Source organism: Myotis nattereri (assembly GCF_964212035.1).
Source record: "Myotis nattereri genome assembly, chromosome: 6".
In the NCBI taxonomy this organism is placed as follows: domain Eukaryota; kingdom Metazoa; phylum Chordata; class Mammalia; order Chiroptera; family Vespertilionidae; genus Myotis; species Myotis nattereri.
The window spans coordinates 57,267,172-57,291,245 of record NC_138081.1 but is presented as its reverse complement, the minus strand read 5'-3'; the positions used below and the strand labels follow the sequence as shown (position 1 = coordinate 57,291,245).

Sequence of the window (24,074 nt, the reverse complement as noted above, 5' to 3'; positions counted from 1 at the left end):
GGAATGAGAAAAAGTATAAAGAAAAATTTCCCTGCACATGGTCCAAAAAGAGGAATGGTGGGTAATAAGAGGAAGATATTTATAAATATGTTTTAAAACCTTGGGGGAAAACAGTAAATATGGGCACCATTCATTGCTTTTTAATTTATAAATTACTTTGTAAGCATTAGAAGTTACCATCCTATATAATAAAAGGCTAATATGCAAATTGACCAAATGACGGAACAACCGGTTGCTATGACGTGCACTGACCACCAGGGGGAAGACACTCAATGCAAGAGCTGCCCCCTGGTGTTCAGTGTGTTCCCACAGGGGGAGTGCCGCTGAGCCAGAAGCCAGGCTCAAGGCTGGCGAGCACAGCAGTGGTGGCAGGAGCCTCCCCCGCCTCCGTGGCAGTGCTAAGGATGTCTGACTGATGGCTTAGGCCCCCTCCCTGTGGGCCTAGGCCATAAGTCAGACATCTCCCGAGGGCTCCCAGACTGCAAGAGGGCACAGGCTGGACTTAGGACACACCCCCCCCCCCAAATGCAGGAATTTTGTACACTGGACCTCTAGTTTATAGATAATAATTATGCCAGGAACTTGTTATATATTTTCCAAATTTTTACCTCTAATACAAACTTCAAGTTGCATTTCATTATTATTAGCCTCATGTAAAGTTAAGGTAACTTACAAAAGGCAAATCACCTAATACATGGCAGATTCAGAATTCAAAACTAGATTTTCTAACTTCTATTTGGCCCTTAAGCCTGCAGAAATGCCCTTTTTTTCAGTGAGGTATTAAAGTCAGATATCAAGTGTCAACAGATCCTCTGCTGATTATTGGTGGGGTAGGCAGTTCATGGATTTGCATATATATGTAAATTCCTTCACAGATATCAAGGAAGGTTTCAAAGTTGTTATGGTTTAATCTTGTGTTGTCTATAGTGTATTTTTCTTGAAAATTATCCCAAAAGTTTTATTTTTTTAAAAAGTATGCAATTAAAAATATTTGGAAATTATACATAATTGCATCCCTTTGAGATATCCACAATACATATGAATTTACTAAAGACTCAGTGATAAAATAACCCCAAATAATTTGGCTCAACCCAGTATTTTCCTAAATCTATTTAACCACAGCATAGTTGTAGGGTATACCTGTATCACGTACTTATTAGAACAACAGAACACACTGAAATTCTGATGTAACCAATTAATAAACAGGGAATGCTATTGTTACAGGGCATAGAAAGTGCATGTTGTATTATGAAAGTAGTGTTTTGTTCCTAAGGTCAGAGAGCATTGTATATACCAATAATAGGAAATGAGGTATTAAAGTTAGATCTCAAGTGTCAACTGATCCTCTGCTGATTACTATAAAGTAGGAACTATAAATTTAGATTTATTTTAAGAACACAAAGCTGTAAAAAATATTTGATGAACTTTGACTCTATTTACATTTGAATGCAGTATAAAATATTCTTCATATAATAGGAAATGTTTGCCGAACAGCTATGTGGCAAAGGCATTGCTTTCCTATTAGTTTGTTCTCAGATGAAGTGGTAAAAACTCTTTTGTTTATTTGTTTTACCAATATAAGTTTACTAAGACAAGGTGATGAAAACAAATTCACAAGTTACTTTTTTTTAAACCAATTACTACTTGGAAATAAGGCTAAGAGATCTCAAAACATAAAATTTACAGAATTCAAGTTAATAATGCTCATTCTTGTTTGATTATCTAATTAATGACATAAATTAATGGCATAAATGCCTTGTGAATGATGTACCTAATAAAATACATTGACTTATAAATGGATAAGGACCTGGGGACTAATCTATTATTATGGATTTCTAGGAAAAAAAGCAGTCACTTTAGTGATGTTAGTAGAGCAAAGTACAGAAGTGTTTTCTGCCAGGGGAAGCAGTCTGTACTTTTCTTTCTGAGTCATTGTGTTGGGTTAACTGGATTCAGGATATTGTCTGTCATTAATAGAACCACTTAAATCCCAAATAAATAGAAGCAATTAGGAATCAATGTCAAATAATCAAGTTTTGATGGAAAGTACAGCGATAAGGACTTGAGAAATAGATATTGATTAGAAAATGAAGTTAGGTTGGAAGTGCCTGACGTAATTTAGGACTTACTGGTCTTGAAAGTCTCATAACTGTCATCATTACTTCTCAATATGGATAAAGTACTCATGAGCACGAATCAAAGAACAATATATATATACATATATGTATATACATATATATATATATATATATATATATATATATATATATATATATATATTTCCTTTATACCAAATGATTTATCTTCCTGGGAAGCTCTCATTTATAAGTGTTGGTCAAACCAAAAAGATATATGTTTATGATATAATTCAAGAAAGGAGAGAAATGTTCAGTGGTGTAGATTCACTAAAAACACGCATGTGCTCTCTAAGGAAAATATAGCCAATATTCATAATGCCAACCACCATCTATTTTGATAACTCCAGATAACATCTCCAGTGATAACCATTCTCTTCAGCTATAGAACTACATATCTAACTGCCAATGAAAGATACCATAAAAAATTAAATGCAATATTGCTTAATATTAAATTCATCATGTATTACCTTAATTCTGCATTTTTACAGAGAAAAATTTAGCTTTATATGAATTTAGCATTCAGTAACTGAATAAATACATGGAGCACATAAATAAAAAGCTAGAAAATGGACAACCAAAAATAGAGGAAAAGCAGGAGAAAAATAATAAGGAAATAGGAAAAAAAAGTGAAGTACAAAAAAGAAAAAAAGAGAATGAAAATTATAAATGTTTTCTTAGTAAAAGCAACAATAAGGCAATAAGATTTCTTAGTTAACCACATTTTTAAAATGAGAAAAAAATTTCAAAACAGAATTTTACATTGGAAAGGTACTCAATAGATAGAGATTATAAAATGTATATAATGGGCTTATGTGAAAAGCTGTGTTAATAAACTTAAATACCTTGATGTGCATCAATGCACAATATAAAACTGGCTCAAAAAAGTAATAAAATACATAGGTAAATAAACATAAAATAAATTATAATGATTATTAAATAAATCTTCCTGAAACATTCTAAATACTGTGAGATTTTATTTTTAAACTAATATAAAAGAAGTAATCTCAGAATATATAAAATGCTTTAGAAAACAGTAAATGCTATGGAACCAGTTTTCTTTTGAAATGTAGTGATCATAACACTGACATAGAAAGCTAACAAAATGGTTTAATACTGTAACTAAAGAGCAGTCACTGTCAAATCTACCTAAAAAGAATACAAGCAAAACACAGCAATCCACTGACCAATTTTCAACCACAACCAATAACAGTTTATCTCTGGAATACAACTATTTTCACTATTCAGAAGCTGAATAATACATTCATCAGAACAATAATTACAACTTGAAAATTAATGATAATCTGTATAGATAACCAATGTAGTCAATAATATTTACTGCCCCTTCATGAAACATAATTAATTGGAAAACTAGAAATAAAAAGTCTTTTGAGAATAAATTCTTTATTTTATCTAATAATGATAAAAACACCATTATAACTAAGAAAATAGATTCAAAGAGTGAAGTTCTCACCAAATGCAAATAAAAAATAAGACAGATAAAATCAATTAAAATTAGTAAAGGATGAGGAAAAATTATAACTACATATACGATGTACAATTAAATATTTAAACAACCAAAGACAATTAATTATAGACCTCTCAAATATAGCAATATTTTTATGAAGTGACTTAAGGAAACACTAACAAAGTATTTTCCTGTTTTTATGAACAAAAAACATAAAAGCATACTGTTTGAATTCATAATTAGAAATGCCATTTTAGGGGATAATCAGCAAGCTCTCCCTGTAAGCACTATTTGATCAATAGGCTACTGAAATATGGCATGTGTTCTCCTTTTCACTTTAGCTTAAACAATGTTTTCATTGTTTTTTGTGTGTTTTCCCCAAATCATTGGAAATTTCAGTGGAATGTAAGAGAAAGTATATCTTTTACTGTGTTAATGAGGATAGCACCCCTTTGATGACAGATGGTCAGACAATTCTAATTATTTGAACTATCAACCAATACTAGAATTAATAAAATGAAGCTCCAGTACTGAAACGGTAGATCAAGGATGAAAACTAAAATGCAAGTTGACACAGAAAACCAGGCTCCTAATGAAGAGAAATGGTGCGTTTTGTTCCATCAGCCTCTGTTTTTCTTTGGACCTGACTAGGGAACATCAGTAGCTTCTCCACAGTAACTGTCCCTCCCTTGTCTTCTGCTTGACAGCTGGCATAGGGTGCCAGGCTGTCTGCCAAGTGAGGAGCTAAGCCATGGTCAAACCTCAAACAGAATGAAGAACCAATATTCTGATGGCCTCACTTTTAAACAGTTTGCATTGTTTCCCTTCTGAAAAATGGTTGGCTGTTCTTATTTTTATCCTAAAGTGATTCAAGTATAAATCTTATTGTTTATCACTTAAAAAATTTCATAGAAACATTTATTATGATGGTAATAAATAACAGAGACTTTTAGAGCAAACTTTTGGTTAATGAGTGTGAAGAAATGTGAATCATTACTGAAAGAAAATTTAAAAATAAAAAAATTGTATTTATCAATATTATGAAAAAATATACTTAAGTGCTAATTTAGTAGATCATGATTGTAAATTATTTCAAAATAATTTCAGAAATAATTATTACATTATACATAAGTGATTAATTTATAAGGTTTTTTTTATTACATTACTTAAACATGTTTAAGCCTAATGAAATTTAATAAGGATACAGTATCAGTAACATTTGTAAATATTACTGACTATTTGGTTTTATACTTTTTATACTATCCAAGGTCTATAGAAAATTTCAAGCTTGTAATTTTACTTTTTTTAAAAATAAATATCACCACTGGCTTAAATTATATTTTAGTCATTCAAATATAGTCTTCTTTTTTTCTTAGCAAAATTAAAGAAGCTTCACAAATGTATGTAGTAAACTTTGGTCTTAAAAATGAGAAGGATTATTTAAGGAAATTAGTTAACAGTAATCTTACCTATTAGTATTTTATTACATTTTAACGATTCTTACTACTCTAAATGCTGCTGGAAAATACACAGAAGCTTAACCAGACAGGCAAAAATACAAAACAAAACACTTTCAATTCACAGGATGACCTATAAGAACAATAAGCAATAGATAAGCACAAACAATAATAACACAGCTAATTATCACTGCTCCACTGACAGGGCGGTATTACCCATTCCTTTTTTCAGCACCTGCCTTTCCAACTGTTGTGCTTTTATGCTGTAGAGCTAAGAGAGGTCTTGCCATCGCTGGAGCCATGGTCTTTCAGCCTCCTTCTAGTCATTGGCTCTTAAACTCTGAATGCTGCCATCCCTAATTAGCAATCATGGCAGAAGCCCTTGGTGCACCACAGGTTATCACAACTGGAAGTGAGAATACCAGGAAGCAAGAATGAAAGAACCTAGCAGTTACCGTCAAAACAACTTAATGTCTTCAAAAAAGGCGACACTAAGAATGACTGGTTTGATAAGAGTCAAAAAGTATTTTGTTAATATATTTTATTGATTTTTTTACAGAGAGGAAGAGAGGGATAGAGAGTTAGAAACATCAACGCGAGAGAAACATCGATCAGCTGCCTCCTGTGCACACCCTACTGGGGATGTGCCCGCAACCAAGGTACATGCCCTTGACGGGAATCGAACCTGGGACCTTTCAGTCTGCAGGCCGATGCTCTACCCACTGAGCAAAACCGGTTAGGGCGAGTCAAAAACTATTAATGAGAGAGTCTCCATAAGAGCTCACACATTGCTCTCTTGCCTGAACAACAAACCCTGTTTTGATATCTCAGGACATTACTATATTTTTTCTTTATTTTATTTTATTCTCATCATATTTATTCGCCTTATACCTTCTTTCATCTCCACCCCACCCCACCCACCTCAATCACCACACTGTTGTTTGTGTCTATGAGTTCTTTCTCTCCCTCCCCTCTCCGCTCAATCTCTGTCCCCTTCACTAACAATCCTCCCCCTACCAGAGCTATCTGCCTGGTCTCTATCAAGACATTATTAAAAAGGTACTTTCACTTAAACTTTCTGTATAGAAAATGAATAACTATCATAATCTGGGACCTGCATTTTAAAGCAACAACAAAATAGTGTTGCAGGCCTGGAGAGCAACTTTTCATCTAAACTTTTCCACTTGACTGAATTATCAGCTCACGTTGGAGGTCTTGATTGTTACAGTCTTGCTGCTGTATTTCTATTTTGGCCATTAAATATTTCATTAGCTAAATTCACAAGTGAAAGAGTAAAGAGGAGAAAAAAACTGAAACTCATATCAATCAAGTGTGGCATTTCACTGTTCTTTCCGGAAAAGGTTTGATGGGAAAGGCGACTGCACGTATTAGCTAATCTCCAAACTGCGTTCCATTGCTAAATCTAATTTATTATCCCCGTACATGAATAATCAAGTTGTGACTATATGTAAGTTATTGCCAATGTCTCCATTCAAACATGACTAAGAGGGCTTGTTATCTCCCTTCCCAGCATCCCTATCACGTTCTGTGGCAATGTTAACACCCTTGCCTCTTAGACTTTTAACCTGGAAGTCTTCATTCACATTTCACTGTTGTTTTTGCCCCACATCTAATCCATCTTCAAGAAATTTCATACCTGATTTTTCAATGTTGCTATCTCTTTCCTCTTTCCAATTGGCACAATGTCCTTCAAATCACACTCTATAAATTCCCCATTCAGTAGTATTCATGAATAAATCCTTTCTAACTTGTTACACAAGTTTCTTGAGTGACTTTGTTAAACTCTTTTAGAACAACCCATTCTTTTTTCTTCTTTGGTATCTGAATTGTGAACACCTATAATAATAAAAGTGTAATATGCAAAACGACCAAACAGCATAAACAGTGAAATGACCATCCAGACTACCATCCCATGACCCCATGACACCCACTGGTGCCAGGCCAGCCAAGGCGGGTGTGATGCGATTGGTAAGGGCCTGCCCACTTCCCCCTGATAGCCTAACAGAGGGAGGCCCAGGCCACTGACTGGTGGTGATCAATCAGGGGGCTCCATGATCGCCCCAAAGAGGGTGGCCCAGGCTGGCCACCTGTTGATTCCGTGAGGAATGGGGCTCTCTCCTCCCTCCTGTCAGGGCCCGGGGTGCAGGTGAATGGGGTTCCTGGCTGGCAGGCCACTAACAGCAAGCTACCCAACAGCAGATTCTGTGAGGAATGGGGCTGCCTCCTCCCTACTGTCAGGATCTGGTTTGAAGGCCGGCCATGCGTCCTGTTGGGCCAGACCCAGAGTTCTACCACGCTATGGCCTCCACCTCAGCAACCCAGGACTGACTGCTGCTGGGCGCTCCTGGCGCTCTGAGGGTGGGTTCTTCCCTCAGGCCTCATGGGAAACAGCTCCGGAGGGCGCAGCCCTTGGCAAGGCAACCCAGGACTCAGTACTTCCACGCTCAGCTCTGAGGGCGGGTTCCTGCCTGAAACCTCGCCCTCTAGGAAACAGCTGGGGGAGGGTGCAGCCATTTCCAAGGCGATCTCTGCAGAGTGACTTCCTTCTGGTTGGTCAAGCTTCGGGACATGATGTTACACCCAGGGTTTTTATATAAGTAGAAGCAGAAGAATGAAGGAAGCAGGCGTGTGTGTGTGTGTGTGTGTGTGTGTGATTATATGGTAAAAAAATAAGCTTCTCAGTTACTTATAAAGTCTTTAAAGATTGAGACCCTAGGATTTTTTTTTTTAATTATGCCTAATTTCACATTAAAACACATGGCCTTCTTTTTTTCTTCTCAATGGTCTTATCACCAATAGTTTTATGTTTACCTATGTAATCTGGAGGTCTAAGAAAATATGAGAAGTTATTAGAAATAAAACACATTGAGTAAGAACAAAAAGGGAAAATGTAATGCCCACACAAACCTGGAAATAGAAGAAAAAATTATGGTGAGAGAAGGTTCAATGGCCTTTGAGCAAGCTGGCTGCAGGAACGGGGTACGAGGAGACAGAATGAGACATTCTCATCTCTCTCATGTTAACATTTAAGTAGTACTTATTAAACACCTACTTAGAAATATTGTAGGGGTCACTAAGAATGAAAACCGTTTTTCTTTGTGAAGCTGCAGTGTCCAGAATTCCAATAGAAATGCTAACAGCTCTCTAAGATGAACTCGGTGCTTTATGGTCCTTTTGTGACAATGGAAAGAGAAGAATCAGAGGTAAAACTTATTACAGTGGCCGACTGGAAGCCTTAGAAATCCGCTTTTGTTCGTATTATGGAAGAAGCTGCAGAACTATTTAAAGGGTGATTTTGGTCACTTTTGACTTTTGTCCTATGATTCTTCCCACTGTCCATGGGAGTTTGCTCCCAGATAAGCCTTCTGTATCTGTGAACTGTTGACAATAAGCTTTACAAGCCCCAGCAAGTAAACTCACTGCTGAAATACACAACCTGCCAGGAAGTGCTAGGAAAATTTTTTAAAAAAAGACTAAGATACAGATGCAAGCACATTTGTTAAATTCATTGAGTAACCCTCCTTTATAGTAATTGATTTTTCTGAAAAAGTAACCAAATTCATGGTAATTTGCACAATAAAGTGTCACTAGTCATCAAGGGACACAAAATGTACACTGGCATTTAAGTACTAGTAATCTTCTGATGGACAAAAAAACAGTTATTATATAGAAGCTGCAATGTGGGAAACACTCCACATATTTAGAAAGGTAGGAAAAATCTATTGAAAACCAAGAACACAGAGGGAAATAGGCATTCACTATATGAACTTAAATAAATATTCATTCACCTGATATTGCCTCTAGCCAGTGGATCCACAGCAGTAAGGACTACAAGTTGAGATTATAAACTGAAAACTGCACAAAGCATTCCTCAACAGCTGTCTAAATCTCATTCAGAATTGGTATTTTTGTTATTATTTTTGCAATTAGGATTTGACTATCTCTATGCGATATATGAAATCATAAATAAAAGCATGATTCTAAGGTTGATATTTTTAGTTCTATTAATAACAATGAACACAAGAAGCAAGAAATTTTAACAACAATTGAGGTTGAAACTTGAAAAACAGGGTTTTAATATGAGGAATGTTAGAAGGCATGAATAAACCTGAAGTTTAGGGCTAGGCGTGCAGGTAAAGTTACAAAAATTTCCAAATTGTATGACACATTGATCTTAATTCAAAACTAAAACAATTTAAGCATTTATAAAATTACTTAGGACTTTCTAAAATGAATTAATTCCATGCTATAATTATTTACCGCACTTAGACACTATACTGGGTATAGGTTGCTGTTGAAGGGGATTAGATAAGCCCTAATATTAATTTGATTACCCATAAAAATATGAGATTATGATTTGAGGAGGCTGAAAGAAAACTGAGTGCTAAGTTAGGAGAAGAACAAAATAAGAGGCCCAAGACACTGAAGCACAAGTAGCCATAATCTTTTCTTTGTAGATGAATATGTCTCAATGTTTGAGAGGACACACCATAACAGCATCACAGTATGAAACATATGTGGGATTTATGAATGAGAAGCATTGCTTTAAGTGAGTAATCATTCCTCAAGACACTATTTTGTTCATCCTATATAATAAAAGAGAAATGTAAATTGACCATTCCTCTGCTACACTCACCAGCCAATCAGGAGTGAGTATGCAAATTAACCTGGCAAAAAAATGGCGGTTTAATTTGCATATACAGCGCTAGGTGGAGAGCAGAGCGGCAGAGCCAGAGGCTTGGGGGGACTTGGCTCCCTCAGTCACTCCCAGTAGCACGGGGAGCACCAGGAATGCTGGGAATCGTAGTTCCGGTGGCAGATGTCTCTCCTAGACACTAGAGCAGTGGTTCTCAACCTTGGCTGCACATTGGAATCACCTGGGAATCTTTTTAAAATCCTGATTTTTAGGCCTCATCCTTTGGAAATTGTGTTTCTTTGTTATGGGGTGGGGCCACAACATTAGTAACAAAGAAACAATTTCCAGAGGATGAGGCCCAGAAATCAGGATTTTAAAAAGATTCCTAGGTGATTCTAATGTGCAGCCGAAGTTGGGGAACCACTGCACTAGAGCAAAGTGAGCCTGGAGCAAGTTACTGTTGCAGTGGGGGATGGAGGGAAAGCAAAGGTGAGAGACATAAGTAAAATCAGAGTGTCTAGGAAAAATTAAAGGGAAGATATCCTAAAACTTCCAGGAAATCTCCACCAATGGAGCAAAGAAATAAAAAGCCTCTGTTATTCTGTGAGCAACAAACTGGGTTGGGGGTCTCAGACAATTCGCTCAGATGATTGCAAAGACAGACAGAGACTCCTGGATTGGAGAGGGCTCCCCCGAGGGCTCCCAGATTGGAGAGGGTGCAGGTTGGGCTGAGGGACCCCCACACCCCCCAGTACATGAACGTCATGCACCGGGCCCCTAGTGAATTGTAATTGTTAGGCTTTTCCGTGGTGGGCCACTCGAGCTTTCATCTCAGAGTACTGGCTGTTCAAGCTGGCTCCCCAGATTGATTGAAACCCACTACTCTGTTTCCTAGCTGTATGATTATGAGTAGTTTACACAGGCAGTCTGGACCTCAGCTTTCTCACCGATAAAATAGCATTAATAATGGTACTGCCACAAAAGGTTATTGTGACAATAAAACCAGCAAATCCATGAGTGGTGCTTTGAACAATGTCTAGCAGATAGTAGGCATGTAAAAAATGTCTGCTCTTCTTTTGTAACATACAATCTTCATAAGATTAAATTAGATGAAGCAGAGAAGCAGTTCAAAGCACCAGCTCCGGTGATGGTCTTCCAATTTTGAAAATTTCCAAGATATCTTCGACTTTAGAGCCCTTGAATATGTTGTTCTTTCTGCTTAGGATACTCCTTTCCCTTTTCTTTCTTTACCTTGCTAATTCCTTCCCAAACGTCAAGTCTCAGCTGTCGATTCTTCCATACTAAACCCTAAACTGACTTTTCCTTTCACTCCTGACCTGGGTGTAACTGAGAAACATCCTGTAAAAGGCATCCTTCCATTTTCTTTCTCTTATACCCTACTCACAGGGGTGTGTGTGTGTGTGTGTGTGTGTGTGTGTACTTCTTTCTATAATCCATATCATTTTCTAATGTCAATCAGAAAAAAGACCATGTCTATTTGTTAATCAATCAAATATAGCTTTTAGTACATTGCCTGATAGATCATCATCATTCAATATATATGTGTTAGATAAAGTAATGAATAAATATAAATACAAATAAAATAAAAACATGAATAGATTAATGAGGAATTGAGCTGATTATTATTGACACACTGATAATGCTATATTCTAGAAACTTCACTGGTTTTTCTAAAGACACATAAAAATGTATTGAACAAGAAGAATAAGTGAACTTCTCTTTGTGGACATGCCATTATTCATAATAGCCAGACTCTCCCCTGAGATTTTCCAAGAGAGAAAAGAACAAAATAACCACAACATAAATCAAATGATCACTGCATCATTATAAATAGCAATTAAATGCCATTAAATTATATCAAGCACAGCACTTACATAAATAAGGTAAATGATCACTTCAAATCTGTTCTTTCTGGTGTGAGGAAACTCTGTGATCAGAAAATTTGGAATTTTTTTTTCAACTAAGTGATATAAAAATAAATAAATTGCCTTTCCTCTTAATAAATGCCAGAATCTCTTAGAAACCAGTTGAGTGACATAGTCTAAAGTATAAATAAGCTATTTATTAAAATGTAAGCTCAGCATATGTTCCACCGATGATTTTATATCTTAGTTACATAGAGTGATGATCAGAACAGTTTTCAATTATCGTTATAGATCAGAACTATCTGTGGAAGTTATAAAAAAAAATGTCTAAAGCCTAGAAATACTATTTTAAAAAGTATGAGTGAGTTTTGGGGAGCATTATCCTTTTAACAGCTTTATGCTTGGCTCTGATATGAATCCAGTGTTAAATAGCACTTGTTTATTGATAGGCACAAACTTATCTATTGTTAGAGAAAGTCTGGATAGTTCTTATAAAACAACCCTCAGTAATTAAGCAAGATTGAGCAATTATATGGATACTTTGATCACATGCTTTGTTTGCATAAGAAGTTTGCAATTACCTGAACACTAAATACAATCATTTGGAAGTTACCCAGTTCCTGTAATTTTCCTTTTAGTTAAATACCGTTTATTTAATAGAAATTGACAAAAAATTTGAGTGCTGCCTGTGCCCAAGGCACTTTCTCTGGCACTGCTATATTTAAAAAGTGTAAAATTTGATCATTGGCCTTGAACACATTCATGTCAAAAGAAGACAGATATTTTCTAAAATTAAAAAAGCATGGTAAGTACCATGATAAAGTATTATGATCTATAAAATGTATGAATCATATAAACCACTATCCCCAACACACATACATATGCACAGGTTAATGGAGAAATCATGAAGTTTCATGGAGTCTGTGTCATTTGAGATTGGTCTGGATGGCTGAATATGATTTTCATGGTGAAATATAAAAACTGAGCAAATATTTGCAGCCATCAAAAAATGAAATATATGAAAGTTTGGCTGGATTGTAGAGAAGAAAAGAGTATGGGGTTGATTACTGAAGACCATAGATGACCTGAGTACAGAACTCTTTACAAGCATTGTAGAAGCACATATGGTATCAAAACAGGACATACAGTCAAGGAATGTACAGTAATGTCTAGGAAGAATATGAAAAATATGAAATAATTTAAAAATAGCATAATATTAATTCTAAATAATATAAAATACTGATAAGAACTAGAGTGTCTCAGAAATGGAGAGAAACGGATTACAGATGAAAGGAAGAGAGTTAACACAGTCATGGTGGCAGGCTAAATGGTTCTCCCAGTTCAATTAAAACACGGGGATCCTGACTGGGTGTAATGGGGAATGATGATAGAAAGGTAAAAGAAGTCAAGACTGTCGAAGGCTTTGAACACCAGGGTCAAAATGTTGGGGCCCTTTTAAAAGTTAATATGAATATACTAAAGATTTATAAGCAAAAAAGCAGGAAAGTTACAGAACTAGATTTTTAAGTTAGAGAGTAGGGTACACTGGGAAGGGGAAAGCCATCAGGGAAATTGATAGCTACTTGGTTACGGCAATAGTTCTAGCAGGAGGTAATGAGGTCCAGGACATACTGGCAGAAAAAAAGGACATGGTACCATCCTGTAAGAACATTCCAGCTGAAGAACAGAGCTGAAGAACTGGTGGGATGAAAGATATCTTTGAAAAGAGAGGGAGACATAAAGTTAAGTAAAAGATAACTGAGGAAGCTTGGATATGGTACCGAGAGAGCAAGCATTCACTAAGGTTCTTAGCATGAAAATGATTTTAAAAACCTGGTACATTTCCATCACTGTCATTTCATGATTAGCAGCTTTGCTTCATTATCAAGAGTCCTGAACCCAAGCTATTTTATCATGAAATGCCTAGAGATCTGACATCCTTTGCTGTTACTAAAAGGACAAGATTATAAATTCCTTTGGCTTGATTTCCCACCATAAATCAAACTTAGAAAATGTATAAATGCTAAAAGTATGTGGTAGTTTGTTCTGGACATTAATCTCACGTTCTTATTGAGATATAAAAGAACTAGCACTGATAAGCATATTCTAGAGGTAAAATTACTGATTAAATAATGTAAGAGCTCCTTGCTTATCCTAAAATTAAATTTCCCATTTGCAAGTGGCATACTAGACATAAGTGAACATTACTGTGTAATCTAATAGAAACATATCATTACAAGAGTGCAAAAATATCTAGCTTATCAGTATTAATTGAATCCTGTTGGTGGTAAAAAATATCTGTGGCTTAAAAAAACACTTGTCATTTGATTTCATTAGGAAGATTGGTAAGGTAAAAGCGATTCTTCAGGTTAAAAACAATTAAATTGAAAGCAAGGTTAAACTTATTATAGAAAAATCTTAAAAATAAATGACATGCCTTCTGAAAATCTATTTGCAGGAAATGAAACCAAAAGCAGAGTTCATATGCAGCTTCTCACATAACTATATTTATACAGCTGCATGTCCATATATTTTTAAACCTTAACATTGATAATTTTTCAATAGTAACTAATTTTGTGGAAATGTAAAGATTTCCAGTAATACATGAAGCTATATTATTAATCAACCTGACCATCCCAAACATGAATATAATTTACATCACTGAAGACTAACAAAATAAAACTGCGACTAGGTTAACATCAACTTATCTGCTATACAGTAATTGCTAAATAACTGCAAAATACATTACATTCTGTTCATTACCGCTCCAATTATAATGTTCTCTTCTATCTGTTTCTATGTTTATCTATGTTTTGTCTGAAAAGAATGGAAAAATAAATACTTACCAAAATGGTGGTGACGATCAAAGAACGGTTAGATAAGGAATCTGTGATGTTGGCTGGTTTTCCCTTTTGACTTTCTGTCATATTCAGGCCACTGGCTGGATCCCAGGTTCCAATCTATAAAACAGCATACGTGCTTTGTAAATTGTCCATCGGGCACATAGGAGAGAGTACTGCCAGAGAAAGTTAAGATTTTTCACACTTATTATTCACCTCTGCTGCATTATCTGCCATCATTAAAGTAAAGGCTACTTGTTTTAAGCATGATTCACTGCTCTGAGAAGTATGTCCAGTGAAGTGTGACATTAAAGAACAAAATGATCCACTGCACTTCTACAGTCAGTGTGGGAGCTTAATTTTCCATTCAAACTTTCATTCACCAAGATAAACCACATTTGATGATACCTTGATAGCTGGCCAGAAACTCATTAATGGTGCATATCTTTTACTGAAATGGATCTTTCTCAGCCTCTCATTGCAAAGATAACAAACCACATTACTACATGAACAAAGCTAAAAGACAGAGCAAAACCTAGGGATCCAGGATAAATTAATTGGTAAAGGCAGGTTTAAGAGAGGCATTGATTGGTATTCTGCATAACACCCAGCCAGTAAGGCAAAATCATACGCAGAATCCCTTTTACAGCTTTAAAAAATACACCTGTGCAGCTTTTAAAATACTCAGAGGAAAGGAAATTACTGTACAGTCTCATCTATTGAACCCATTCCAGTAGTCCCACCTGTATTCCATTTTAATGTATTTAATTTACTTTGTGATAGATTAGGCAGGAATTTTTATCCAGTGTGCCTCAAGAATTTTTAAAACATGCAATTCCTGACTATTTAGTCAGAAACACTGACCTTTTATCCCTTAGATTAGGCATCAGGTGTGAATGAATCAAAATTATACCTATTTTTTGTCAGATTGGCCAGAAATACATGTCTTGGTGTGCCCCAGAATTTTAGTAATTAGTTTATGTGTGCTGGAAGATGAAAAAGGTTAAAAATTGCTGGATGAGTGCATATACTCTCAGTGTTCAGACACTTTATACCCACTGAATCCATATATAAGCACAGGATGCCATAAACATATAGTTCGGATGGATGGTTTGCATGCACTTCACCATTTCACCATCATATAATAATGGTCACCACTAAAGGAGAACAGAGGCATAAGGAGATAAGGAGTAATATTTTTCCCACCCTCTTAAACCTGGGAGTCATCAATAGTCACTATATGATAGTGACATTGATATAGCAGGTAATATTTTCCCTAATATGCTAGCAAGAGTCTCATCAGCATAACCTTATCCAAATTAAATATTATGATCCTTTTATTTTCTTTATATATCATTATTTTTACTCTTTTGATCCCCTTTAATTTCCATCACTTTCCTAGTAATCTCTTAAGATGTTTAATAATCTCTGTAGAAAAGCTCAAAAGTGGAAATATTAGTAATTTCTGTTCTACATAAGAATAGCCATGTCACTCTAATACTTGCATGTAAGTGCAAACCCTAATACATTTTTTTCCAAGAATGTATTCAACTACACTAGTGACTCAAAAACATTTTTTTAGTGATGGCTAAAAAAATCTCTCTTGCCATATATTTTCATTGCAGTTAATTTTCTTCTTACTATGAAAAACTACATATTTCTAAAGTTTGGGTCAAGAAATGAAAAAGTCAAATAACACAGTGAGAAAAAAAAGTATCTTGATTCAGTATTCTTTCCAAAGTAAAGTACCCTTGGGACAATTACATTATTTAATTTAGACTATAGATATTATGATGTCATAAAGACATTCATGGTCTGTAATGAAAGGCATTCAGGTAACATTGACATTGAAGTGGAAGGGCAGGAGCCAATAGAAAGAATTTCCAGGGGAGAGTGGGTAGTTTTAAATTTCAGAAAATCTCAAGGCAGAGCAGCAAGTAGGGGCCACATTGTGAGCCTGCTCTGCTCACAGAGCTGTGTGCCTTGGGGTTGCATGTTCCCAGAGCAGGTGTTTTTTTCAAGTTCCCAGCAAGGCGTCGCCAGAGCTAGGAGAGGCCCTGCTGGGAACTTGGGTGAGGAAGGATAGCCAGGATGTAAAACATGGAATGCCTGCTGATCTGCTTAAAGTGCTTCAAATTCAAAATCATTAAAAACACTCTGTTGGCTAAACAGGACATCTGCAGATCCTATTTTGCAGTGACTGCTACTTTTCTGTCCCCAGTTTGTAATTAATACCTATTATGCAAATGCCATTTCTTTGGAATCCCCCCACCACCATTGGCTAAATAGTCAAATTTTTCACATGTGTAATTCTATCAGCTAAAACACTGGCAAATATACTTTGTCTGCTAAGGTCTGCCTAACGCCAACTCTTAAACTCAATCAGGAAGTTTTTCAAATTTCTAAGCAAATCACTAATACAAAATATTGCCCATTTCACTTACTAGTGTCTTCCATGACTACTTTTTATTAAAAAAAAATAACTGAGCTAAACATTCACTCATATAAACATACTAATATTTAGTTTCATTCTCCGTTAGTTGCTTTTCTATTTGGATGGAGGGGTTCTGGTTCATAGAATATGAATCCATAATTTCCTGTAATCACAAATATTAGCTATTCTCTTTTGTAAAACTCAGGTTTCTCAGCATAATGTTATGGAGTTTCAGAAATTGCAGTGATATAAAATATTAAATCAAATAAAATTTTGTATGATTACTGGATTTTAAGTCTCCTGTAATTCTATAATTCAAAATTTTCTATTGCTTGAGGAAACTGTCAACAGTGGATTTTGTGCTTGGTTTTGTTTTAATCACAAGAACCATGGACTAAGTCAAGATAATCTTATTTCTTTTCATGTATTTTCAGAATCAATTTTTTATTACATGATTTAATAAAGTCTTTTAAGTACTTTTTTATTTTCAGTTCTGAAATGGAATAATGATAGCTAAGCACTCTTGACCTCACAGAGATGTTTTAAGTAGAGTAAGTATATATCTTAGTTTACTTGGATATTTAAAATTTAAAATTGCCTTCCTAGTGTAAATATTAATAGCACCCTCTTGTACAATTTAAAAAGCCATGGTTTGGCTAATAAAGTATAATGCATCCTTATTATCAGGACAAACTAAATAAATAATATAAAAGTACTTCAAATACCATAAAGAATTATAGAAAACATGGCATTATTCATTTTCATCTTCTCAATGATTCTTAAAATAAATTTGCTTTTCTTCATAAAAATAATGTATGTTTACTGTCAAATTATAAAATACACAAGATATAAAAGAGAGCATCAATTTAAACTTTGAACTTATGCACATACCCAAGTTAATCACAGCTAAAACTTTAGTGTATTATGTTCCTTGCATAATTTGCACCATAGCCTTATAGTTAATGACTCAGACTCTGAAGGATGCACCAAACTGCCATAATCCCACTTCCATCAGGTGACATGGGCATATTACTTCTCTGCTCTTCAATTTCCTCATCTATAAATGGGCAAATAGTAATACCTACCTCATAGAGTTATAATTATTATATCAATTAAATAAGACCCATTGGTACACTATTATGAGTATTTCCATCTGATGTTAAAAATTAATCAATTCTTAATTTTAGTGATTCCATAAAATAAATATCATATGAGTGTAATATGCTTCTATACATGGTTTGACTTAATGTCAAACAAATATATTTATCTTGAGCAAAGAGCATAAGTGGTACTTTTCCATAGAAAACCTGTGTAGTGATCATCAGAGACCACAATGCTCATTATATTTGAAGCAGTCTTAGAACAATGTGAAGTCTCTATAATAAAGTAATTTCACTTAAGCCCAATCCGGTTTGGCTCAATAGATAGAGCATCGGCCTGCGGGCTGAAGGGTCCTGGGTTCAATTCTGGTCAAGGGCACATACCTTGGTTGCAGGTTCTCTGGCCCTGGTCGGGGTGTGTACAGGAGGCAACCAATCTATGTGTCTCTCTCACATCAATGTTTTTCTCTGTCTCTCTTTTCCTTTTCACTCTCTCTAAAAATCAATGGAAAAAAATCCTCAGGTGAGGATTAACAAAAAAAAATAAAGTTCACTTAAAGAAAAATCTCCCAATAATTAGTTGCCTCCAACCACATGACCCAGAAAGTATAGTTTTCCTTAAAGAGTATTTATCATTCCTTTCAGAAGAACAGTGCTATCCTTGATGGTGCTGTTTGAGGACACTGAAAAGTGGAAAGCATAAGAAAGGTATTGATATTAAATGCTCATTTACATTTAGAAGATAAATATGCCCTCCAATTAACTGAATACATACTGGTAGACTGTATATTTCTCTATCAATTCGTGTACTCATTTTTTATAAATAATTTCCGAACTCAGGTTTCTCTAAGCTATGTGCACATGAACGGCAGGAACAGAGTTTGTTCGACATAGTACTTATCTTGCTAAATGTTGCAGGCAAACCATAGAATTTTTTCCTCACGTACTTTACTCTTTCCAATGTTGAATTTTTAAATAAAGAGTATAGATAGCTATTTGCATTGCCATCTAAAAACAGTCCTGTCTAATGTCAATAGGAATGTGCATACTTCCATCGGGCTAAGTATTAACGGGAGATTACTTAAACAAAACTGGTGACTGGTCACTCAACGTCTATGCGCTGAGTAAAGAACAATTAATTGGGAATTGAATCATCTTCATACATCAGTGATTTGGACCATGGGGATAGTACAAAGAACTCTTCATTAATCACTTTCCTAAAACCAAATACCCACCAGTTTCCATAGGCTCTAGAACTTCACCATTTGAAAACCATTATGTGTTAATATGAAGACAATAAATTAATAAGTATATAGTTATCTCACAAAAAGAGAGATGACTTATATAAACATAGATTTATTAACTTTAAGATTCTTATTTTTATGCAGGGCAAAGTAAACCCTAGACATAATTAAAGCGTAAGAGACAGGTGATAGTTTTTGTAAAGAAATTAAATCAATGAATTAACTGTTCTCAAATAAACAATGTTATGTAATTCAATTAAAGGCCACTTTTCAAAGAGTAAAATTGTAATTGAGTTTACTTTGAAATCAAACCAATGCATTACAATTATGTTTATGGTAGGTACATGTTTAATTAAAATTCAGTAGTTGAAAGAAAAGTATCAATAGTTTGTATTCTCTGTTGGAATGAAAATCAAAGTTGTATGTGCTCCGATAAAGTAATACTATTAGTTTCTAAACATAAAAATCATCTGTAGCCCTGACCGGTTTGGCTCAGTGGATAGAGTGTCGGCCTGCGGACTGAAGGGTCCCAGGTTCGATTCCAGTCAAGGGCATGCACCTTGGTTGTGGGCACATCCCCAGTGGGAGGTGTGCAGGAGGCAGCTGGTCGATGTTTCTCTCTCATCGATGTTTCTAGCTCTCTATCCCTCTCCCTTCCTCTCTGTGAAAAAGCAATAAAATATATATTTAAAAAAAATCATCTGTAAATAGCTTTCTTAACTATTTTACCATCCTGAAGGTTAAACATTATCAAGCAAAATAATAACTATAAACAGACTGACACACAAACAAAATATGTCTGTCCAGTTCTGAGACAAGGCAAATTACATATAACATAACAGTGTAACAAATTAAATAGCTAACATCTCCAAAGAAAGACACTACACTTGGATCCTGCTCAGGATGTATTTTTGCTTTTTAAGAATCAAACAACTCGTTTCTGACAGGCTGGAAGGTTACTGTTACCATTAGCAGTGCCTTCCTACAGGGAGGCAAAACAAACCTCAGTTCCCAGGAAAGCTGGGGGTTACTGTTGCCATGGGGACCAGGGTATGTATCAAATGCTATTAAAGAAAGAAAGATACAAACTGCTATGCATCAGGTCTCTGAAAATCTGTCAAAGGAATATTTTCATCATTTTCAGTTCAAAATTAATTTTGAAGTCTGTAAATTCCATTCAGAAACCTTTTTCATAGGGAGTTAATAAGTACAGGATTCTGCGGACAAGAGAGAAAAGTCAATAGCAAAGATTTATTAGAAAATTACTGCTTTTTCCTAAAATGTATACTCTACAAAAAATTCTTCAAAAAGCAATTTGAACGTCTTGATCCTGGAACATTTTGGCTCTAAACTCAGACAGGCAGTGTTTCACTAATTCTAACCCTCTCCATGTATTATCAAAATTTTGAAGTTTTCAGTAAAAAGCCTATGGATTGCTGTTAGCAATTTCTGTACTAGTGAGTCCCAGTGCAAAAGTGGATATGAAGAAAGTAAAGATTTTTTTTAATCCTCACCCGAGGAAATTTTTCCATTGATTTTTAGAGAGAGTGGAAGAGAGAGGGGAAGACAGAGAGAAACACTGATTTGAGAGAAACACATCGATTGGATGCCTGTGCACAAGCCCCAAACAGGGCCCAGGCCTGCAGCCAAGGTTTGTGCCCTTGACCAGAATTGAACCTGGGACCTTTCAGTCCACAGACTAATGCTCTATCCACTGAGCAAAGCCAGCTAGGGCCAGAAGCTAAAGACTTTAAAAGTTGGAATGAAGCTTAATATGAAAACAAATATGACACATTTAAACTTTTAAAGGTTTGCAAATATAAATTATTTTGCTTTATATTATTTATTTAGACTCTTAACTTTGGAGAAATTGATAAACATTCCATAAGATGGCCTCTTTGCTTTTACAAGCTTTTCTCTAAGGATGCACCAGATAGAAGCTGATTTTATAATAAAAGTGTGATGAGGCAAACACATGGTATAATTGTCCATAGTCCTAAACACCAGGCCTTTAGCAAGAGAAATATATTCTTTTCATTATTATGTTTTTTAATAAATATAATCTACAGTAGTAAAAGAGAAACATGCAAATTGGTGTCACTCCGCTACACCCACCAGCCAATAAGGGTGAGTATGCAAATTAACCCAAATAAGATGGTGGTTAATTTGCATATGCAGGAGCAGAGCAAAGACTGAAAACCACTGAAGACTGAAGAGGCTTGGCTTCTCCACTCCGCCTCATTGCTGCGGCCTGAGCGGAGAAGCCAAGCCTTGCTGCTGCGGACCAAGCGGAGAAGCCAAGCCTCAAGGCCGGACCAAAGGCCTGGGTCCCGGGTGCCAGAGGAAAAACCGGTGCCAGCAGCCAGGGGAAGGAAGGCCTATTGCGCGAATCTTCATGCAACAGGCCTCTAGTATTAAAATAAAACACTTTTAATAAGAATGTATTAGGCTCTTTCTCTGTCAAAGAGACAAATTAATTTATTCTCCCAGTTCTCTTTGAATATAAACGTAACATGCAAGACATTATCAGAAAAATAACCAGAACAGATAGAAAAACCTTGATGCTAAAGAAGGGACAGGAGAGGTACACAGAATGATTTTATTTTAACACATCTACTTAGAAGCAAATATCCTCTCGTGCAATAAAAATCCATTTAAGCAACTGAACAAGTGAAGGGGCAAGAGTGATTTCATTCCCCCTTGGAAAGCATCTGATGATGTACATAGTGATGACAAAGGACATTCAATTAAAAAATTCAACCTCTGTCAGAATTCAGTGATTTTATTATTGCATTATAGTTTCTTAGAAGAATTGTTTTAAGTATAAGTGGTTATTTTCCCCCAAATGGCCTCTAGATATTTCATCTTGCAATGGAAATGCACCATTATCATGTAGTGTCATTATCTCAATTCAAACATGTTTTGTGTAAAATCTTTTCAATTGCTTTTGCTCTGAACAGAATCCTTTTGAAGTTATATTATAAGAACCTTCTGAATATTTCTTAACATTTTATGCCATTTTTCAAGTGTTTTCTTCCATCTGAAGCTGGTCTTTCCTAACCACATATCAAAGCTTCAGAGGTAAGGTTAAACCATTCCTAATGATAAATGACGTCCTAGGTATACATTTTGAAAACAATACAAAACCTAAAAAACAAAACAAAAATACCTCATTTAATTATGAATTACAAAGAAATTTTTTGTATTTCCTCAATTTCCCTTGGCCTTACGTTTTCCCCTCTCCTTCTAAGTGACACCAAAGAATTCCACTGAAAGACTGACTACACAAACAGATAATGGTCAGACCGTGTGTGACAATAGAACTTTGGCCCAGAATCTCTGGAGAAATTATCTTCTGTCGACAAACTACAAGCTACAAACTCTGCAGCTATCTGCCCAGAATAATTAAAATTTGTTCAGTAACTGCTAGCTCCCCTCCTCCCTTTTGAACTCAGAATCTAGCAAAGAAAGTTGACTATGCCCTCCAACCAATCACCCAAGATGCCTACTTCTAGTTAGTCTACTTCCAGTTTCCTCAGACCCCTGAGAAATTCCCCTTTTTCTGCTCTAAAGCTTTTCCACTCTCCTGCCTGCCCTGAAATCTCTGCCAGATGAAAGTGACGGTGGCTGGCTCCCTTGCAAGCCCTGAATAATAACTACTGCTTGTTTTCATTTGATTGGCCTTTATTTCCACGCCACATATTTATAAGAAGAAACAGTATACAAATAGAATGATGATTATTTTTACTCTTTGATGTAATATTGGAGTGTCAGAAAGTATTACATTACACAATGTAGGGGAGTAAATTTGCCTGGTGTGATGTGCCTCCTTATAAGCTCAGACTTCAGTGCTGTCTTCTGCACTATCAGATCCTTTACCCCTGGATGCCCTGACCCACCACCCCAGCCTAAGGACTGCCTAACTGCAGGGTTTCTCTGTACTCACTCTGTAGGTATGGAGCAACGCTAAAAAAAAAACTAGGCTAAGAGAATACCTTTGCAGCAGACACTTGTGTAGCATTCCAGATGAAGTATTTCTTATGATTCACATAGTGTTCTGCATTCATTCAACAGTCAATAAATATTTCTTGAGGATGTAGTTTGTGCCAGACACTTTGCTAGGTCTTGAATATATAAGTAGTGGGTAAGAATACATTTTTTCCATTTAACAGGACATGTATTCTTGCTAGGAACACAGCCTTTTAAAAAGTCTACATGTAAATACATATATATTGTGGTAGGTATCAGAAAGGAATGGTATACGGTACTCTGAGAAACTCAAATTTAATAGGAACTTTGGGTATGCCTATCTAAGGAAATAATATTTAAGCAGCTACCCTAAGAATGAATAAGAATTAGTCAGGCAAAGGGGATAGAGATGTGTATTCCCGACTGGGAAACTCTATTACCGAGTAATAGAAAACTTTAAATCTGTGAGAAAATGAAAAAAAAAAAAGTCAATGTAGCTGGAGCTTAGAAAACATCTAAGAGGATAGTGAGAGGTGAGAGGGAGAGATAGGAAATGCACTGAAAATGGAAGGGTTTGAATAGAGGAATGACATCAATTTGTTTTTAAAGATATTGGCTGGCTGCGGTGGTTTGAGAATGGATCACTACGGGGATTAGGAGAGAGAGGCTTGTTGAGACTCTAATGGAGATGTCCAGGTATAAGGTCCCTTTACTTTTATTTCAACAATGGATGTGGAGAGAAACGGATGGATTCTAAACATATTTTGAAAGTAGAATATATGCTGTGGTCTTTGAACTGAACAGAAGAATTCAAGCTTGGAAAACCACTTATCTGATCTTCCTTTTCCTTTTTTTTTTTTTAAATTCTTTATTGTTTAAAGTAT

The 24,074-nt window shown here is 35.6% G+C and overlaps 1 protein-coding gene across 2 annotated transcripts in view; it reads right to left on the bottom strand.

The window, feature by feature from the left end:
* The window catches only part of GRIK2 (glutamate ionotropic receptor kainate type subunit 2), a 565,655-nt gene that overhangs the window by 180,336 nt on the left and 361,245 nt on the right, over positions 1 to 24,074 (bottom strand). For both annotated transcript variants that reach the window (XM_081093994.1, XM_081093993.1), the window contains one exon: positions 14,450 to 14,563. In XM_081093994.1, the coding sequence (XP_080950120.1) occupies positions 14,450 to 14,563 (114 nt within the window). The remainder of the gene's footprint in view (positions 1 to 14,449; positions 14,564 to 24,074) is intronic.